The sequence below is a fragment of the Erythranthe guttata genome, chromosome 7 (assembly GCF_056151865.1).
Source record: "Erythranthe guttata isolate IM_541 chromosome 7, IM_541, whole genome shotgun sequence".
Classification (NCBI taxonomy): domain Eukaryota; kingdom Viridiplantae; phylum Streptophyta; class Magnoliopsida; order Lamiales; family Phrymaceae; genus Erythranthe; species Erythranthe guttata.
Genome location: NC_142539.1, coordinates 1,612,297 through 1,628,150, shown reverse-complemented (window position 1 = coordinate 1,628,150; position 15,854 = coordinate 1,612,297). Strand labels below are relative to the sequence as shown.

Below are 15,854 nucleotides of genomic sequence, written 5' to 3'. Positions count from 1 at the left end.
TTGTTCGGTAAGCTTGGCTTGAGCCCAAGCTCGATTAGAAAAAAAAAATGATAGAATATGTACGAAAACATCAATTTTTAGTTGAACTCGATTCTTTCGATTCGGTTGCTTATATCAAACAAAACTCAAACAGAACTATAAAAACTCAATAAATTCAATCAATCCCGTCTCGATTCGATTGATATATATACATACACGCCCCTAAATATTGCCTAGATAAATTCTTACAATTGTTGAAAATGAACTCAAAATTTCTTATTAACTAAGCATATTTTTGGCTGTCTTAAAAACACACATTGAATAATGAATATAAGAATTGGAGTGAACTAAAAGCTAATTAACATGGACAGCCAACCATGCCACTATAGCCACTAGTAAACTTTAACCTTCAAATTTTTCTTTATACTATTTATCACAAAAAATAATAAAGAATCAAATAAAATGGAGAAAGTGGTATTCTACTTCAGCCACGCCACTAGCCGAGCCAGGATTTTAAGTTCGGAGGGCCAATACACTAATTAAAAATTCTAGGGGGAGGGCCGTTAATGCTACTATATTCACTCGAGTTTTTATATATTTCTAGATTTGAGAAATACCGAGGGGGCCATGGCCCCCTCTGTTCCTATACTGACTCCGCCACGCCTGTGAGCCCCATTAATTCCCCACACACCCCACCACCCCCCAACAAACTCCTTAAAAACAGTAGCCATTAGTCATCACTCATCATTAAAAGCACCAAACTTATAATCGACAACCCCAAAATCCCAGCTTTTATTATTTTTATACTTATATATATATACTCAAATTGTTGACATATTTTGCAGAAAAAAAAGAAGAAGAAGAGGAAGAAGAAATATCGATAGATGGCGGTTTTGTTGTGGTTGATCATCGTCTTCGGAGCTTCGATTGAGGCAACAAATGGAGGTGTATATAAGGTGGGAGATTCTGCAGGATGGACTACAATTGGCAATGTTGATTACAAACAATGGGCTCTTACTAAAACCTTTCAACTTGGTGACGTCATCGGTATGTTTTTCTTTTCATCTTCTCATTAATATTTTCTCTGCATGCAAATAAATAATGTTCTTTCCTTTATTTATTTAATTTAATTTTAATTTGAATATCTTATGATGTTTCATAGTATTATATATGGTACTAGATATGTTTGTGTTCTTGATTTCTTCTTATAATTAATGATTTCTCTTAGTTGGATTCCATGTTCCAACAGTCTAAGTGGAAGGTGGGAGAGTGGCCACACTAGAGCACCGATAAATTTTAGGGTAAATGACGAAAATCCTCCGAACTTAGGTCAAATTACGAAAATACCCCTACCTATTTCTAATTACCAAAACACCCACGCCCTGATGTTTGTTTCCGTTTCACACCGACCCTTTTACGATGCGATTTTTCATGCAATATTTTTTATTCTAGAGAATATTTACCAAAAAATGCCAATTCCACCCCTAAACGTCGATATTACTGTAACTAGAACTGTCACGACCCCGCCAACTGTGAATGTTTTTAGTCCTACCTTTTAGATTCGGATATTCACCTTCACTAGTATTTTCAATAGGACCAAGATTTTCCGTTGATTTCTTTATCCCATACCTCAGTTCTGACTCCTTAAAAACCATCGAATTAAACCACCATCTTGCCATAGAATTTTTCTTGTCCCCTATTTGCATAAAAATAAAATAGATGAATAGTCACAAGACGTAGAACATATTGAAAGTAACCATGCACGGATGTTTAAAAAATTGCCTATATATGCTATGATGGTTCATACTAGCAATTTAAGAAAGTGCACTGGTACTGCAAAATGATGTTCAAGAAAATAAGGTGGTTATAGAAGGTATACCAGTGCCACCTATATTTCAAAAACTGTTTTGAGGTAGAATTGACATTTTCTCGAGGAATTCTCACTGAAACCAAAAAGATTCCGTTAAAAAATCACACTGTAAGAGAGTCGTGTAAGACAAACAAATAACTCATGGTACTATCATAAAAGTAAACAACATCAAACATGGTTTGTCAAAAGTGCACGCCTTAATTATGATGCCCACTACTTCAATATTCACCAACCACACTATATGACTACATGAATATAATCTGGATTTATTTAATTTTTTGGATTTTAAAACTTTTCTATACTTTAAAATCATCAATATATATATATATGAATGATTCCTTTTTTGATTTTTTTTTTCGAATTTCAGTTTTCGAGTACAATCCTCAATTCCACAACGTGATGCAAGTGACACACACCGAATACCGCGCGTGCAATGTATCTTCTCCCATCTCGACACACACAAGCGGGAACGACTCGATCACCATCGACACTAGAGGCCACCACTTCTTCCTATGTGGCGTGCCAGGTCACTGCCAGGCTGGACAAAAGGTCGACATCAACGTTCTCCCTCTTTCCACCTCAGCACCGCCCACCCCCTCCGGAATATTCACCCCCTCTCCAGTTCCCGAGTCTGCGGTTCCCGCACCTTCTCCCAGTGGTGCACCTCCTCTGATCACTAAGCTCGAATTGCTGCTTACGATTTCGCAGCTAGCGCTCGTGTTTTTATTTCGTTGGTAATGTAAACTATGAGATATCGATTTCGATCATCGGATGCACTAGTTTTTAATTAGGGCGAAAATAATTCATTTCATGATATTTTTTCTTTCCTTTTTCGCTTTCTTGACAAATCATATATATATGAATACACAATGTGCGTACCTCTATTCAGTCTTCTATTCAACCCTATCGATTTAGGGGTGTAAACGAGCCGAGTTCACCATATTTTTCGAGCTTGAGCTCATCAAGTTTCATTTTCTGAGCTCGAGCTCAACTCATTCACTTTTTTTTTTTTTTTTTTTTTTTAATTTAGGTATTAATTTTTCTATTATGACAGTTATTTATGTTATAATGAAAAATAAAAAAATGAACTTGCATTTATTATTATTATTATTATCATTACTATTAAATAATAATAATAAATAAGAAATAAATAATAATAAAATCTGCAAGCCGACTCGTAAGCTCATGAACAACTTAAAAAGGAGTCAAGTTTCAAAATCGATTTTTTTCCTCATAAAAAAGTTGAATCAATACAAGAAGTACTTTATTCCGCCCTTTATTTCGCCCATCCGCGCTTCAATGCGCGCAATATCTAAAGCCTCTCTTATTTCGAAACGAAAAAAATAACCAACAACCGCAAATAAATCGAATCCAAAAAACAAAAAAACAGAACTCGGGCGAGAGGAAGACGATTCATTTCAACTCTCGAATCCCACTTCAGTTCATCTCGGTGTTCCTCACGATTTCCTTCGCCATGAAATTCTTCCAAACCGGGTGCTTCCTCCAAACCCTCTCGGTAATGGCCTCAATCGGAACTCCCTTTGTCTCGGGCAGCAAAAACAGGACGAACAATCCCATCACCAAAATCCAAGCCGCGAAGAAGAAGAAGATGTACGACTGCATGTTGCATAGCATGGACAAGAATCCCTGCGCGATAACGAACGTGAAGAGCATGTTTGTGCTGACCGCGAATGCGAATCCGGCGGTTCTCGTTTCCAGAGGGAATATCTCGCTCGGAATCAACCACCCCATTGGACCCCACGACCACGCGAACGACATCACGAAAAGGCAGACAAGCACCACCACCGCCGCCGCTAGTCTCTTGTCGAGTGACCCCGTCGGCTTCAAGTGGACTAGTAGAATTGATCCAACTCCAACCTACATTCATACAGTTAAACCTCTGTAAATTAATACAGTTGGGACTAGGGGAATTTTATTAATTTAGCGAATTATTAAATTATCGAGTTAATAATTTAACACGTTTTCACCGATTCGGGACCGAGATAAACTATTATTTAATCGAGGTTCTACTGTAGGTAAATTAAGGTTCTACTGTAGGTAAATTAAATAAAATAGATTATAATAGAGGAAGAATATTGTATCACCATGCATATGAACATCTGGACACTAGCTTGGAGGAGCAATTTCCTACGGCCGACGCGGTCAACGGCGATGATCGAGACAATGGTGCTCAGAACGTTGACCATGCCCATGATGACGGAGGAGAGGAGCGAGCTGTCGGTCTTGAAGCCGACGGTCTGGAAGAGGACCGGCGCGTAGAACATGACGGCGTTGATCCCGGTGAACTGCTGAAAGACCTGGATCGAGATCGCGATGACTAGCGGGGGGACGCTGGCGCGTTTCATGAGCTTCTTGAACGGGTGCTTGACGAGGCGGGCCTTCTCGCAGGCGGACCGGATGCTCTCGAGCTCCGCCTCCACGTCGTCGACGCCGCGGATCTTCTTAAGGGCCTCGCGGCCGTCGGTCTCCATGCCGCGCTCGATCAGGCTGGAGGGGGTCTCCATGATGATGAACGAGCCGATGAGGAGGACGACGCCCGGGACGCCGGCTAGGCCGAGGGCGATTCGCCATCCGTACGGGTGGACGGCGGAGATTAGGTAGTTGACGATGTTTGCGATGAAGATTCCGATTGTGATGAAGAGCTGGAAGAGGATGTTGACGGCCCCCCTGTGTTGTACCGGCGCTACTTCCGATAGGAAGAGCGGAACCGACTGCGAAAATTTTGATTTTTTAACAATTTAATTTCGACATGCAAAATGTGCATGCACAAGATTTTTTAAATTTCCAAAAAACGAGAAAATAAGTTGTCGATTCGTTACCTCGTTGCCGAATCCGACTCCGACTCCGAACAATATCCTACCGATAATCAAAATAGTTTTGTTCGGTGCCGCTCCACTAATTATAGCCGCAATGATGAAGAGTATCGAAGCCAATCTAATGGTCGGGCGCCTCCCGAGGACCGTGCACACCTTGGACGCTCCGAAGCTGGAGACGAGAGCCGCGAGATACAACGACGACGTGAAAAGCTGAAGAAGTTGATCGTCGTATTTGCAGTAATTGTTTTCCTTTGCGTGTAGCTTCCTCTGATAAATAAGCGGAAAGAATTTCTCCAAGAAATCGTCCATCGCCGTCACTCCACCTAAAAAAATCGAACAACAACAAAAACAATTGATTTATCGTGTCGATGTATTGTTATTTGTTACAAGCAGTGGCGATGCCATAAATTTTTAATTAGGGGGTCGCATCGCGTCACCCCCTAAAACCTTATTTTATATAAAATTGCATAAAGTGTGCAAGCATTTAATTTATTGCACGTGTGTGTACGTACGTACCCGAAATCCCAATGTCGTATCCAAACATCAATCCTCCGAAGGCTGCGAAAATCCAACACACCACGACGTAAGGTGTGATCTTCGATTTGTAGTTACGTGCGGAAGGCTCTGCGCTATTGTTCGTCATCTTTCCGATCTTTCCGATCTTCTAATCGTCGTAACTCGAAAAATTGTATAGAGAGTGTCTCAATAAACTAGGCTTGCATGAACATGAATCTTGATTTTCTTTTTCCCTCTTTTTGGGAGTGTAATTAAGTGTTAAAAGTAAAGCTAAGTAGTAATTAAAATGTACAAGTGTGTTTTTTTTCACACTAACAAAGTATGGAGTTTTAAAGGCATGTTTTCGCGAGGGGTTAGTTCCTAATTTACAGCATTGCCCCTGATAAAGAGGATCTTTGTGCTTTGACCACCCTCCATACATAACCAAATTCATCTCATTTCTTGAAAAAAATACTTAAATGTAGGAGATAATAAACCCAGTCAATCGAGTTTTTATTTACAATTATTTGAAAAAAGAAGTCCTTTTTTTATTTTATTTTTTTCACCCGAAATTCGTACACCAACTCCAGTGTACAAGTATTAAAACGAGGCGTCAAATATTCGTGAAATGTTTGTTGTAATAATACAATACATTCATAAATTTTATTTGCTCCAATCGTAAGCATCAAATTATCCACTTGTTAAATATTCATATAATAACTTCAATCATATAATTTATATAATATTTCAATACATTTATGTATTTTATTTGCTCCGATCAATAGATTAATTTTATTTATAATGTTTTATGTAAGTGGTTATTATTAATTGCCACGTCACGTGTCAACTTGTTAATGCTTATTTGGATGTAACACGTGTATATATGCAACCAAGTTGTTGCCTAGTCATCATTTTGTAATATTTATTTCACTTAAAATTCCCTTAGAAACTTAAATTAGTGATAATCTATTTAGTCTTTAGCACACAGGGAAACGGTGTTCCTTCGACCCTACACCCGGTGATAAACATCGGGTGAGTCTTCTGCTGCCACGTGTCCTTTTTTTTATTTTTCTAAAACTCCTAAAGGTAAACCCTAGAGGATAATATATTATAAAATACAAAAAAGAGACACGTGGCAGCAGAAGACCCGCCCGATGTTTATCACTGGGTGTAGCGTCGAACAAATCGGGAAACGGGGATATAAGCAAACGGGATACAAAAACTTGAAGGCAATGTGCAAATATTAAAAAGATAGGGGTATATTAAAAATATGGTATTAATATATATATAAATTTTTATTTCTATATAGATTCTCTTTATAAATTTCCTGGGTAAATTACAACCACCCATGAGGTATGGTCAAATTACGAAAATTCCCTTCTTGTTTGGGTAATTATATTCACCCCCTCAACTATAAATCTTTTTACACGTCCACCCTTGTGGTTTTAATTTTAGTGGAATCTTTGAGATTATATAGAGTATCATCACTATTGTATCCGTTTATCTTATTCGAACTCCACATTTTGAAGCAAGATGATCATAATATGTGTTTTTTGGCTTGTATATATCAGATTGTGGTGCATCAGAAACTGTATTTTACACAAAACGAGTATAAACTAGAGCATATTCCACGAAATTTAGATGATTCTGTTGAATTTGACACCATAAGGGTGGAGGTGTAAGAAAAAATCATAGTTGAGGGGATAAAATTATCCAAACAAGAGGGGTTTTTTCGTAAATTAATCATACCTCAAGGGGTGGTTGTAACTTACCCTAAATTTCCATGACAAATATATTCAAAATAAATATTGTTATCAACTACTCCATCCGTTCCTAAATAGGTGTCGTTTTTTACATTGGCACAAATCTTAAGAATCTCAATAAATATGTCTTGATTTTAGGAAAGTATATATTGATGGACCAAAATACCCTTGTTTATTAATTAATGCAGGAAGAGTGTTGCAGAGTTAATAAGGGTAAAATTGAAAAATAAGCAATTAATGCAGCATTGGAATTGTAAAGTGACAGATAATATGAAAGAAAAGAAATTCTCAAAAGAGACAGATATTATGGAACAGAGGGAGTATTAATTTGTATAAATTTGTAAGTGATCATTAAATCATGTAAATATTTCGGGAAACAACAAAAATATTTGGAAATTGTTATTAAAAAATGTTTCTAACTTTTCCGAAATTCCAAAATGGCCCATATCGAGTATTGAACACAAAACGTATCCAAAATGCGAATACGTTAAGGCCTCATTTGCTTACCTATATCGGATTACATCGGATTAGGTGATGTTGGATTAATATTCCACTGACTAATTAATTATTTGGCCAGTAAGATGTTTGACTCGTTAGATACATCTTGTGTTAAATTTGTTAAAATTCTAGTATTAGATGTGAATAGTCTAAAAAGTTTTTTAATTAACAAAATTATAACATTGGTTTAAGGACAAAATTGTATTTTTCTCTTTTAATCAACCACCTACAAAATTAATCGAAGGGGAGAAGTGCTACTAATTTAACCAAATAATAGTATTTAAAGTTTCCGTGCTATATAGCTCAAAATCTACCGCTATTTAATTTCAACAAAATTTTAATTCGCACAAATGATAATTTAGACCCTTATCCACTCATGACGTGGCGTGATTATAATTGATTTAAAATGTAATCTTTGACCTTTGACGAGAAATAAGTTGAAGTCAACCATATAATTGTGATTCACATTTTTCTGCCATTAAATCAAGTAAATCTTCTTTTTATAGTATATATAGAAAAATATTGGCTGAAATTAATTTAATTAATCCTCATTAATAGCGTAATCTTCACCATTAATTAAAAAAACCTCATCCATCAATTTATCCAAAATATTATCCGAATTTGGGGCACCTAAATTCAGAGAAGTACTATATAAGAAGGTCCAATGTCAACAATTTTGACATAGTTTTATTTATTTATTTTTCTTTTTTTAATTCTAGTCTTTGTATATGTAATAGGGAAATAAAAATGGAGAGCAAAAGATAAAGATTTTATATTATTTTGTTTATATAAAACTTCTCTTTATCTCATCCTCTCCACCCCCTTAAGCATATATAGATAAGAAAAAAAAGGAAAAAAAGAAATAAATAAATAATATTTGTGTATATATATTTTCTTGTTAGGTTACAAATAAAAGAATATTCTGGAATAATCGGAGAAGCGGAAAACCGAAAAAAAAAAATGGCGAACAACGATATCGAACACTACAAGTCGAAGGTGACACCCTATGTGTTCGCATGCTGGATACTCGCTGCCTTTGGAGGGCTAATGTTCGGTTACGACATCGGCATTTCGGGTACATAAAAATAAATAAATTAAAATATATATATATATATATATTCGAAAATGAAATATGGATATTTGTACTTGACGATTTTCGAAAATATTTGTTGATCGATCAGGTGGAGTAACGTCTATGGACGATTTCTTGATAAAGTTTTTCCCGAAAGTACACGAGAGGAAATTGCACGCATCGGAAAATAATTACTGTAAATACGATGACCAAATGCTGCAACTCTTCACATCTTCGTTGTACATAGCAGCGTTGATAGCTAGCTTCTTTGCATCGAGAGCTTGTACGCTTTTAGGGCGCCGCCCCACTATTCTTATGGCTTCGATTTTTTTCATCGGTGGGGCTTGCTTGTGTGGGGCCGCCGAGGCGAAGTGGATGCTTATCGTTGGTCGAATTCTTTTCGGCATTGGCGTTGGATTCGGAAACGAAGTAAGTATTATACCACCATATAAGTAGTAAATGATATAGGGCAAATTACGGGCACCTCGTAAGGTATGACCAAATTACGAAAACACCCCTTTTATTTGGGTAATTACAGCCACTCTCTCAACTATGTATTATCTTACAAAAATACTCCTTAAGAGGTAAATTTAGTGATGTTAAATCGGTAAAACCGAACCGAAATTTTGGTACGCCAACATTTCATGCCGTTTACCGAACTGAATATACGATTTGGTTAGGTAAATAATCGAATTAAATAATTTTATGTAAAAATATGTAAAAGTAGGGGTGGCTGTAATTAACCAAACAAGAGGGGTGTTTTTGTAATTTGCCCAATGATATATATACAGTAGATTACACCTACGTCCCCTGATGTTAGGTCAAATTACATCTACACCCCCAACTTTGGAAAATTACATATACCTCCCTTCAAGTTTGGTTTAAGTGTAATTTACTATAATATAAAATTGAGGAATAGTTAAGGTAACATATATAAATCTTGAAAATGTACCTAATTTTGCAGGCTGTTCCATTGTTTCTAACCGAAATCGCACCGGTACAACATCGGGGGGCCGTAAATATCCTCTTCCAGCTCTTCGTAACGATCGGGATTTTCATAGCAAACCTAATAAACTACGGCACGTCAATGATTCATCCCAACGGATGGAGGATTTCACTAGGGCTTGCAGCGGTTCCAGGCTGCGTCCTCCTGGTCGGATCTTTGATAATTACCGAAACGCCCTCGAGCCTGGTCGAGAGAGGCAAAGAAGATGAGGGCAGAAAAGCCCTCAAGAAAATCAGAGGTGTCGACGAAGTCGATGCCGAGTTTCAGCAAATTGTAGCCGCATGCGAACAAGGAAGACAAGTGAAGAAGCCTTTCAAGAAACTGTTCAAGCGATCCGGAATCCCGGCTCTATTCGTCGCCAATATAATTCAGGTGTTCCAACAGCTAACCGGAATCAATGCAATCATGTTTTACGCGCCTGTCCTTTTTCAGACGTTAGGGTTCAAATCCGATGCTTCGTTGTTGTCGTCTGTCATTACCGGATTGGTTAACGTCGGTGCTACTTTCGTCTCTATCTACCTTGTGGATAAGGTAGGAAGGAGAAAGCTTCTTCTCCAAGCTTCTGTCCAGATGTTTATCTCCCAGGTACGATATTTACATCTCGATAAATCATCGATTACAACTCGATAAAATCATCGATTTGATAAAAAAAAAAAATCTTGCATGCAGGTTGCGATTGGAGCAATCTTGCTAACGCATCTAAGCGCAACCGGCACGTTGCACAAGGGGCTTGCAGCACTAGTCGTTATTTTAGTGTGCACGTTTGTGATGTCGTTCGCATGGTCGTGGGGCCCGATGGGGTGGCTGATTCCGAGTGAAATATTCCCGATCGAGACAAGAACAGCCGGTTTCGCATTTGCTGTCAGCACAAACATGATATTCACGTTCATAATCGCCCAGGCGTTTCTATCGATGATGTGTCATATGAGGGCGTACATATTCTTCTTCTTCTCCGCATGGATTCTCGCAATGGGACTCTTTGTCGTGTTCCTACTGCCCGAGACGAAAGGGATACCTATCGAGCTTATTGAGGAAAGAGTATGGAAGCAGCATCCGGTGTGGAAAAAGTTCTACGACGACGACGAAGGGAAGAGAGACGAGATGGCATAAATATATAATACGAACATTTAAGGGAGATTTTCTACGTATGTTTTTTTTTTTTATCGAAAATTGTTATCGGAACTGATTGTTCGTCTCGTCATCCAGGATGTTTCCCTAATGTTTAATACTAATTTATAAACGTTATAAGTTGTATACTTCGGTATCGTGTTTTCGTTATTCTAGTTCCGAAATAGCACATTGATATCCATCGGCGAATAGGCATTCACGGGTGCGAGTTCAGTTGAACGAAAACTCGAATAGGCTAATCAAACTCAATGCACAGTTCAGTCCTATTACAATACAAATTCATCATTCACCAAGAAACAATAAATTACACAAAAAAAAAAAAAAGGCAAAAAATTGAATTTTGATTGGAATAAAAATTGGTGAATATTATTCAGATAAAAGTATATTTGAAATATTATTAATTATTATGGCAAATTAAGGCCAATGCCTGAGTTATGGTCAAATTACGAAAACCTCCATCTTTTTTGGGTAATTACAGCCCCCTTCAACTATGTATTATATTATGAAAATACCCCTCCAGAGATAAATATGAGGATGTTAAATCGGTAAAACCAAACCGAAATTTCGGTACGCCAATATTTCATATCGTTTACCGAACTGAATATATGATTTGGTTCGGTAAATAACCGAATTACATAATTTTTATGTAAAAATATTTAAAAGGAGGGCGTGGCTGTAATTACCCAATCAAGAGAAGTTTTTTCGTAACTTGGTCATACCTCAGGGGTTGCCGTAATTTGCCATAATTATTAATGTATTGTTCGAACCAATGGGCCGAACCCCTATATTCAGATTGATGGGCCAAGTTAGTAGCTCGCTCAGTAAAATCGAAAGGCCCATTTAACGGAGGTCCGGTCATCTCGGCCCAAGTGCCGGTCCAGCGAACTGAGAGCTCAGAAAAAATAATTTTGCAAACACTTAAAAAAGCTATTGCAGCAAACACTACTTAAATAAGATTAAAAGTCTAAGAAACTTAAGGTATCGTTTAATTGGGGAGATTAATCATGATTAACTAAATAATTGGTTTGTTTGATGTTTGGTACCCAATAACTTGTCGAGTCGACCGGTAAATACTATGTTGTCATGGCTTATCTTGCCTTCCAAGCATGTTTTTTATTGGATCACTGAAAGTCCAATAATATAATTGAGTTTTATTAGATTATTGGGCAAATTTCGGCCACCTCCTGAGATATGGCCAAATTACGAAACAACCCTCTTGTTTGGGTAATTGCAGACACTCCATCCTTTTAAATATTTTTACATAAAATTTATGTAATTCGATTACTTACCGTACCAAATCGTATATTCAGTTCTGTAAACAGTATAAAATGTTGGCGTACTGAAATTTCGGTTCGATCTTACTGATTTAACATCCTTAAATTTACCTCTTGAGAGGTATTTTCGTAAGATATTACATAGTTGAGGGGTGACTGTAATAAGAGGAAATTTCGTAATTTAACCATAACCCAGGGGTGACAGTAATTTATTCTTAGATTATTTAATTTTATCGTGAGAAAAAAAAATGCCCTGAAAAATAAAAAATAAAAAAAAGAATATATTGACAATCAGAGTAGAAGTGGTATCAGCTCCATTTCCCAAATTGATTAGGGTTTAGGGTATTATTGACCATTCTTTCTCTGGAAATTTCGAACGGTGAAGAAATTACTGAACTACAAAATGGATTCGAAGTTAATAAGCGATGCTTCAGATTACGGTTGGATTAATTTCTAATTTTACTGTATAATGATGTATTTATTCACCGTGAATTTATTTGGATTTTACGTTTCATTAGTTAATTAATCTGCATTCATTTCTAAAGCTCGTGTTTATTTCTTCTTCTCTTCTTCAGGTTTGAGAATTGAGATCATGCAGCTGAAACACATTCCGGCGGCGGCGGCGGCGGCAGACTCCGACAACAAGGCGGTGGTATCGGCTATTGAGAAGTTTGGGACAATGAAACGCCGTCGTAACGCCTTTTCCAAAGTATTTTGGTAATTGAATAGTATAATCTATTTAATTATCTATAAATAGTAGATTTTTTTATTTTTTGTAAAATTTTGTCAATTGGATCTGCTAATTAAAGAAAAGGTGGTGGAATTTCACTGAGGAGAAATAAACGGAATTCAACCCCGTTAATTGTGGTAGTAATACAAGGTTAATCTTTGTTTACCTTCATTAATGGTGCAGTTTTCACCGTCAGTTATCCAAAAAATTATCCGTTACTTGGAATGCCTAAATTTAGAGAGATAAAGAAATAGTATATAAGTAGGGCAGATTCTTTGCAATTTTGAAATATTTTTCTTTTTTATATGTAGAGGGAAATATAACTGGAGAATAACGGATAAAGATTCTATAAGATTCTTCTGTATTATAGAACTCTTTATCTCATATTCTCCCCCGCGCCCCCGCCCCCCTCTGCATATGTAGATAAAAATTCAAGACAACAAGAAATATAAGGACATTTGTGTGTATATATCTTCTTATTAGGGATATATTCTAAGTTTTGAGGATTTTCTGAAATATATACGATTTCTGGAATAATCGGAGAAGCAGAGAAAAATGGCGAACAACGATATCGAACATTACAAGTCGAAGGTGACACCGTATGTGTTTGCATGCTGGATACTTGCTGCCTTCGGAGGGCTAATGTTCGGTTACGACATCGGCATTTCGGGTACATAAACATGCGTTAGTCAAAATATATATATATATTTGAAAAAAAATATGAAGTCTGAATGTTTTATTTATTAATCAGGTGGAGTAACGGCTATGGACGATTTCTTGATAAAGTTTTTCCCGAACGTACACGAGAGGAAAATGCACGTGTCGGAGAACAACTACTGTAAATACGATGACCAAATGCTGCAACTCTTCACATCTTCGTTGTACATAGCAGCGTTGATAGCTAGCTTCTTTGCATCGAGAGCTTGTACACTTTTAGGGCGCCGCCCCACTATTCTTATGGCTTCGACTTTTTTCATCGGTGGGGCTTGCTTGTGTGGGGCCGCCGAGGCCAAGTGGATGCTTATTGTTGGTCGAATTCTTTTCGGCATTGGAGTTGGTTTCGGAAACGAAGTAAGCATATATACATACAATGTACACCATATAATCATTGCATAAAGTCTTGATTAAAAGTTTAAAACCATTTTTGCAGGCGGTTCCGTTGTTTTTAACAGAAATCGCACCGGTACAACACAGAGGGGCGGTGAATATCCTCTTCCAGCTCTTCGTGACAATCGGGATTTTCATCGCAAACCTAATAAACTACGCCACGTCGATGATTCATCCCAACGGATGGAGGATTTCGTTAGGCCTTGCAGCAGTACCAGGTTGTGTTCTTTTGGTCGGATCTCTGATAATTACCGAAACGCCATCGAGCCTTATCGAGAGAGGCAAAGAAGACGAGGGCAAAAAGGCCCTTAAAAAGATAAGGGGTGTCGATGAAGTTGACGCCGAGTTTCGGCAAATTGTGGCTGCATGCGAACAAGGGAGACAAGTGAAGAAGCCATTCAAGAAACTGTTCAAGAGATCTGGAATTCCGGCGCTGTTTGTTGCTAATATAATTCAGGTGTTCCAACAGCTGACGGGGATTAATGCAATCATGTTTTACGCTCCTGTCTTGTTTCAGACATTAGGGTTTAAATCCGATGCTTCGTTGTTGTCGTCTGTCATTACCGGATTGGTTAATGTTGGTGCTACTTTCGTATCTATCTACCTTGTGGATAAAGTAGGAAGGAGAAAGCTGCTTCTCCAAGCTTCTGTCCAGATGTTCATCTCACAGGTATGATAGTTGTTAATAGTATTTAATTTCTCTCTACTAATATTACAACGTCAAATTAGGGCTGAAAGTCGAATGGATCGGATCGAAAATAAGTTTATCGGAAAAAAAATTCCAATTTCTGGAATTAAAAAAAAAATCTGAAATAAAAATGTCTTTATTTAACGAGTTAAATAAAAACTAATCTAGTCCCACCTATTAAACTATACTATTTAATATATTCTTACATATATAATGTAACATAATTATTTCATAAAAATATCTGGGAAAAAAAAATTGGATTTATCGGAACTATTTTCGGTCATCAAAATCGGAATGAAGATATTTGTTTCAAAGTTGGAAAACTCTACATCAGAATTGGCTGAATTTGGAAATTTCGTTCCAAGTTTAACCCCTACGAAAATTCATCGATCTGATCGAAAAAAAATCTTGCATGCAGGTTGCGATTGGAGCAATCTTGCTAACTCATCTAAGTGCAACCGGCACACTGCACAAGGGGCTAGCAGCTCTAGTGGTTATTTTAGTGTGCACGTTTGTGATGTCGTTCGCATGGTCGTGGGGCCCGATGGGGTGGCTGATTCCGAGTGAAATATTCCCGATCGAGACAAGAACAGCAGGTTTCGCATTTGCTGTCAGCACAAACATGATATTCACGTTCATAATCGCGCAGGCGTTTCTATCAATGATGTGTCATATGAGGGCGTACATATTCTTCTTCTTCTCCGCATGGATTCTCGTGATGGGACTCTTTGTCGTGTTCCTATTGCCCGAGACGAAAGGAATACCGATCGAGCTTATTGAGGAAAGAGTATGGAAGCAGCATCCGGTGTGGAAAAAGTTCTACGACGACGAGGAAGGGAAGAGAGACGACATGGCTTGAATAATGTGAACATGTAAAAAGGATTTTGTGTACATAGTGTTGTTTTGGGTGAATTAGTTTTCGGTTTTCGTTTGTCCTTTGTCTCCAGATTAATGTTGGTCTTGTTTTTCGATTTTTTTTCGACACTTTCTGGTATGTTTGTACATCTGGGAAGCTGTCCTGTTGATGAATATTTACTTGCGATTTAAATTATTAAATTAATATATAAGGCTCTTTGTATTTACCTTTGTTTGATCAATTTAAATTAAACACTTTGCATTTTGATCGTGAAAAAGTTTTTTGGAAGTTCTACCAATTTTATTTAAAACTTATGTACTATATTGCATACAGTTTTTGGTGATTTTGATCGTGAAATAGTTTTTTGGATGTTTCATCAATTTTACCCAAAATTTGTGTACAGTTTTTGGTGTTGATCGTGAAAAGGTTTTTGGGACGTTCTACCAATTTTATCGAAAATCTGTATACTATAGTATACAGTTTATGGTGATTTCGATCGTGAAAAAGTTTTTGGGGACTATCCACCAATTTTAATTAAAATTTATGTACTA

The 15,854-nt window shown here is 37.2% G+C and overlaps 4 protein-coding genes across 4 annotated transcripts; 3 read left to right on the top strand and 1 right to left on the bottom strand.

The window, feature by feature from the left end:
- The first annotated feature begins 722 nt into the window (after positions 1-722).
- On the top strand, positions 723-2,789 carry LOC105953264 (mavicyanin). The gene is made up of 2 exons (XM_012976921.2): positions 723-1,026; positions 2,217-2,789. The coding sequence occupies exons 1-2, from the start codon at positions 864-866 to the stop codon at positions 2,585-2,587; spliced, it is 534 nt and encodes a 177-aa protein (XP_012832375.2). The 5' UTR covers positions 723-863; the 3' UTR covers positions 2,588-2,789.
- Positions 2,790-3,059: 270 nt separating this feature from the next.
- LOC105953338 (sugar transport protein 8) lies at positions 3,060-5,515 on the bottom strand. The gene is made up of 4 exons (XM_012977001.2): positions 5,203-5,515; positions 4,690-5,009; positions 3,955-4,581; positions 3,060-3,727 (listed from the first exon to the last, which is right to left on the bottom strand). Exons 1-4 carry the CDS (start codon positions 5,327-5,329, stop codon positions 3,287-3,289), a joined length of 1,515 nt encoding a protein of 504 aa, XP_012832455.1. The 5' UTR covers positions 5,330-5,515; the 3' UTR covers positions 3,060-3,286.
- A 2,568-nt stretch (positions 5,516-8,083) lies between these two features.
- On the top strand, positions 8,084-10,773 carry LOC105953265 (sugar transport protein 8). The gene is made up of 4 exons (XM_012976922.2): positions 8,084-8,517; positions 8,624-8,943; positions 9,479-10,105; positions 10,190-10,773. The coding sequence occupies exons 1-4, from the start codon at positions 8,403-8,405 to the stop codon at positions 10,628-10,630; spliced, it is 1,503 nt and encodes a 500-aa protein (XP_012832376.1). The 5' UTR covers positions 8,084-8,402; the 3' UTR covers positions 10,631-10,773.
- Positions 10,774-12,215: 1,442 nt separating this feature from the next.
- Positions 12,216-15,529, top strand: LOC105953339 (sugar transport protein 8). Its single transcript, XM_088820613.1, has 5 exons — positions 12,216-12,362; positions 12,498-13,322; positions 13,404-13,723; positions 13,803-14,429; positions 14,866-15,529. The coding sequence occupies exons 2-5, from the start codon at positions 13,208-13,210 to the stop codon at positions 15,304-15,306; spliced, it is 1,503 nt and encodes a 500-aa protein (XP_088676739.1). The 5' UTR covers positions 12,216-12,362; positions 12,498-13,207; the 3' UTR covers positions 15,307-15,529.
- Positions 15,530-15,854: the final 325 nt, after the last annotated feature.

What these genes read in the sequence shown, in the direction of transcription:
- LOC105953264 (XM_012976921.2), top strand. Translation starts at nt 864, where the DNA reads ATGGCGGTTTTGTTGTGGTTGATCATCGTCTTCGGAGCTTCGATTGAG. An exon ending in TCAACTTGGTGACGTCATCG is followed by an intron (nt 1,027 to 2,216) that starts GTATGTTTTTCT and finishes TTCGAATTTCAG; the next exon opens with TTTTCGAGTACAATCCTCAA.
- LOC105953338 (XM_012977001.2), bottom strand. Translation starts at nt 5,329, where the DNA reads ATGACGAACAATAGCGCAGAGCCTTCCGCACGTAACTACAAATCGAAG. An exon ending in ATACGACATTGGGATTTCGG is followed by an intron (nt 5,010 to 5,202) that starts GTACGTACGTAC and finishes CGATTTTTTTAG; the next exon opens with GTGGAGTGACGGCGATGGAC. An exon ending in TCCAGATGTTCATATGCATG is followed by an intron (nt 3,728 to 3,954) that starts GTGATACAATAT and finishes GTATGAATGTAG; the next exon opens with GTTGGAGTTGGATCAATTCT.
- LOC105953265 (XM_012976922.2), top strand. Translation starts at nt 8,403, where the DNA reads ATGGCGAACAACGATATCGAACACTACAAGTCGAAGGTGACACCCTAT. An exon ending in TTACGACATCGGCATTTCGG is followed by an intron (nt 8,518 to 8,623) that starts GTACATAAAAAT and finishes TTGATCGATCAG; the next exon opens with GTGGAGTAACGTCTATGGAC. An exon ending in TCCAGATGTTTATCTCCCAG is followed by an intron (nt 10,106 to 10,189) that starts GTACGATATTTA and finishes TCTTGCATGCAG; the next exon opens with GTTGCGATTGGAGCAATCTT.
- LOC105953339 (XM_088820613.1), top strand. Translation starts at nt 13,208, where the DNA reads ATGGCGAACAACGATATCGAACATTACAAGTCGAAGGTGACACCGTAT. An exon ending in GAGTTGGTTTCGGAAACGAA is followed by an intron (nt 13,724 to 13,802) that starts GTAAGCATATAT and finishes CCATTTTTGCAG; the next exon opens with GCGGTTCCGTTGTTTTTAAC. An exon ending in TCCAGATGTTCATCTCACAG is followed by an intron (nt 14,430 to 14,865) that starts GTATGATAGTTG and finishes TCTTGCATGCAG; the next exon opens with GTTGCGATTGGAGCAATCTT.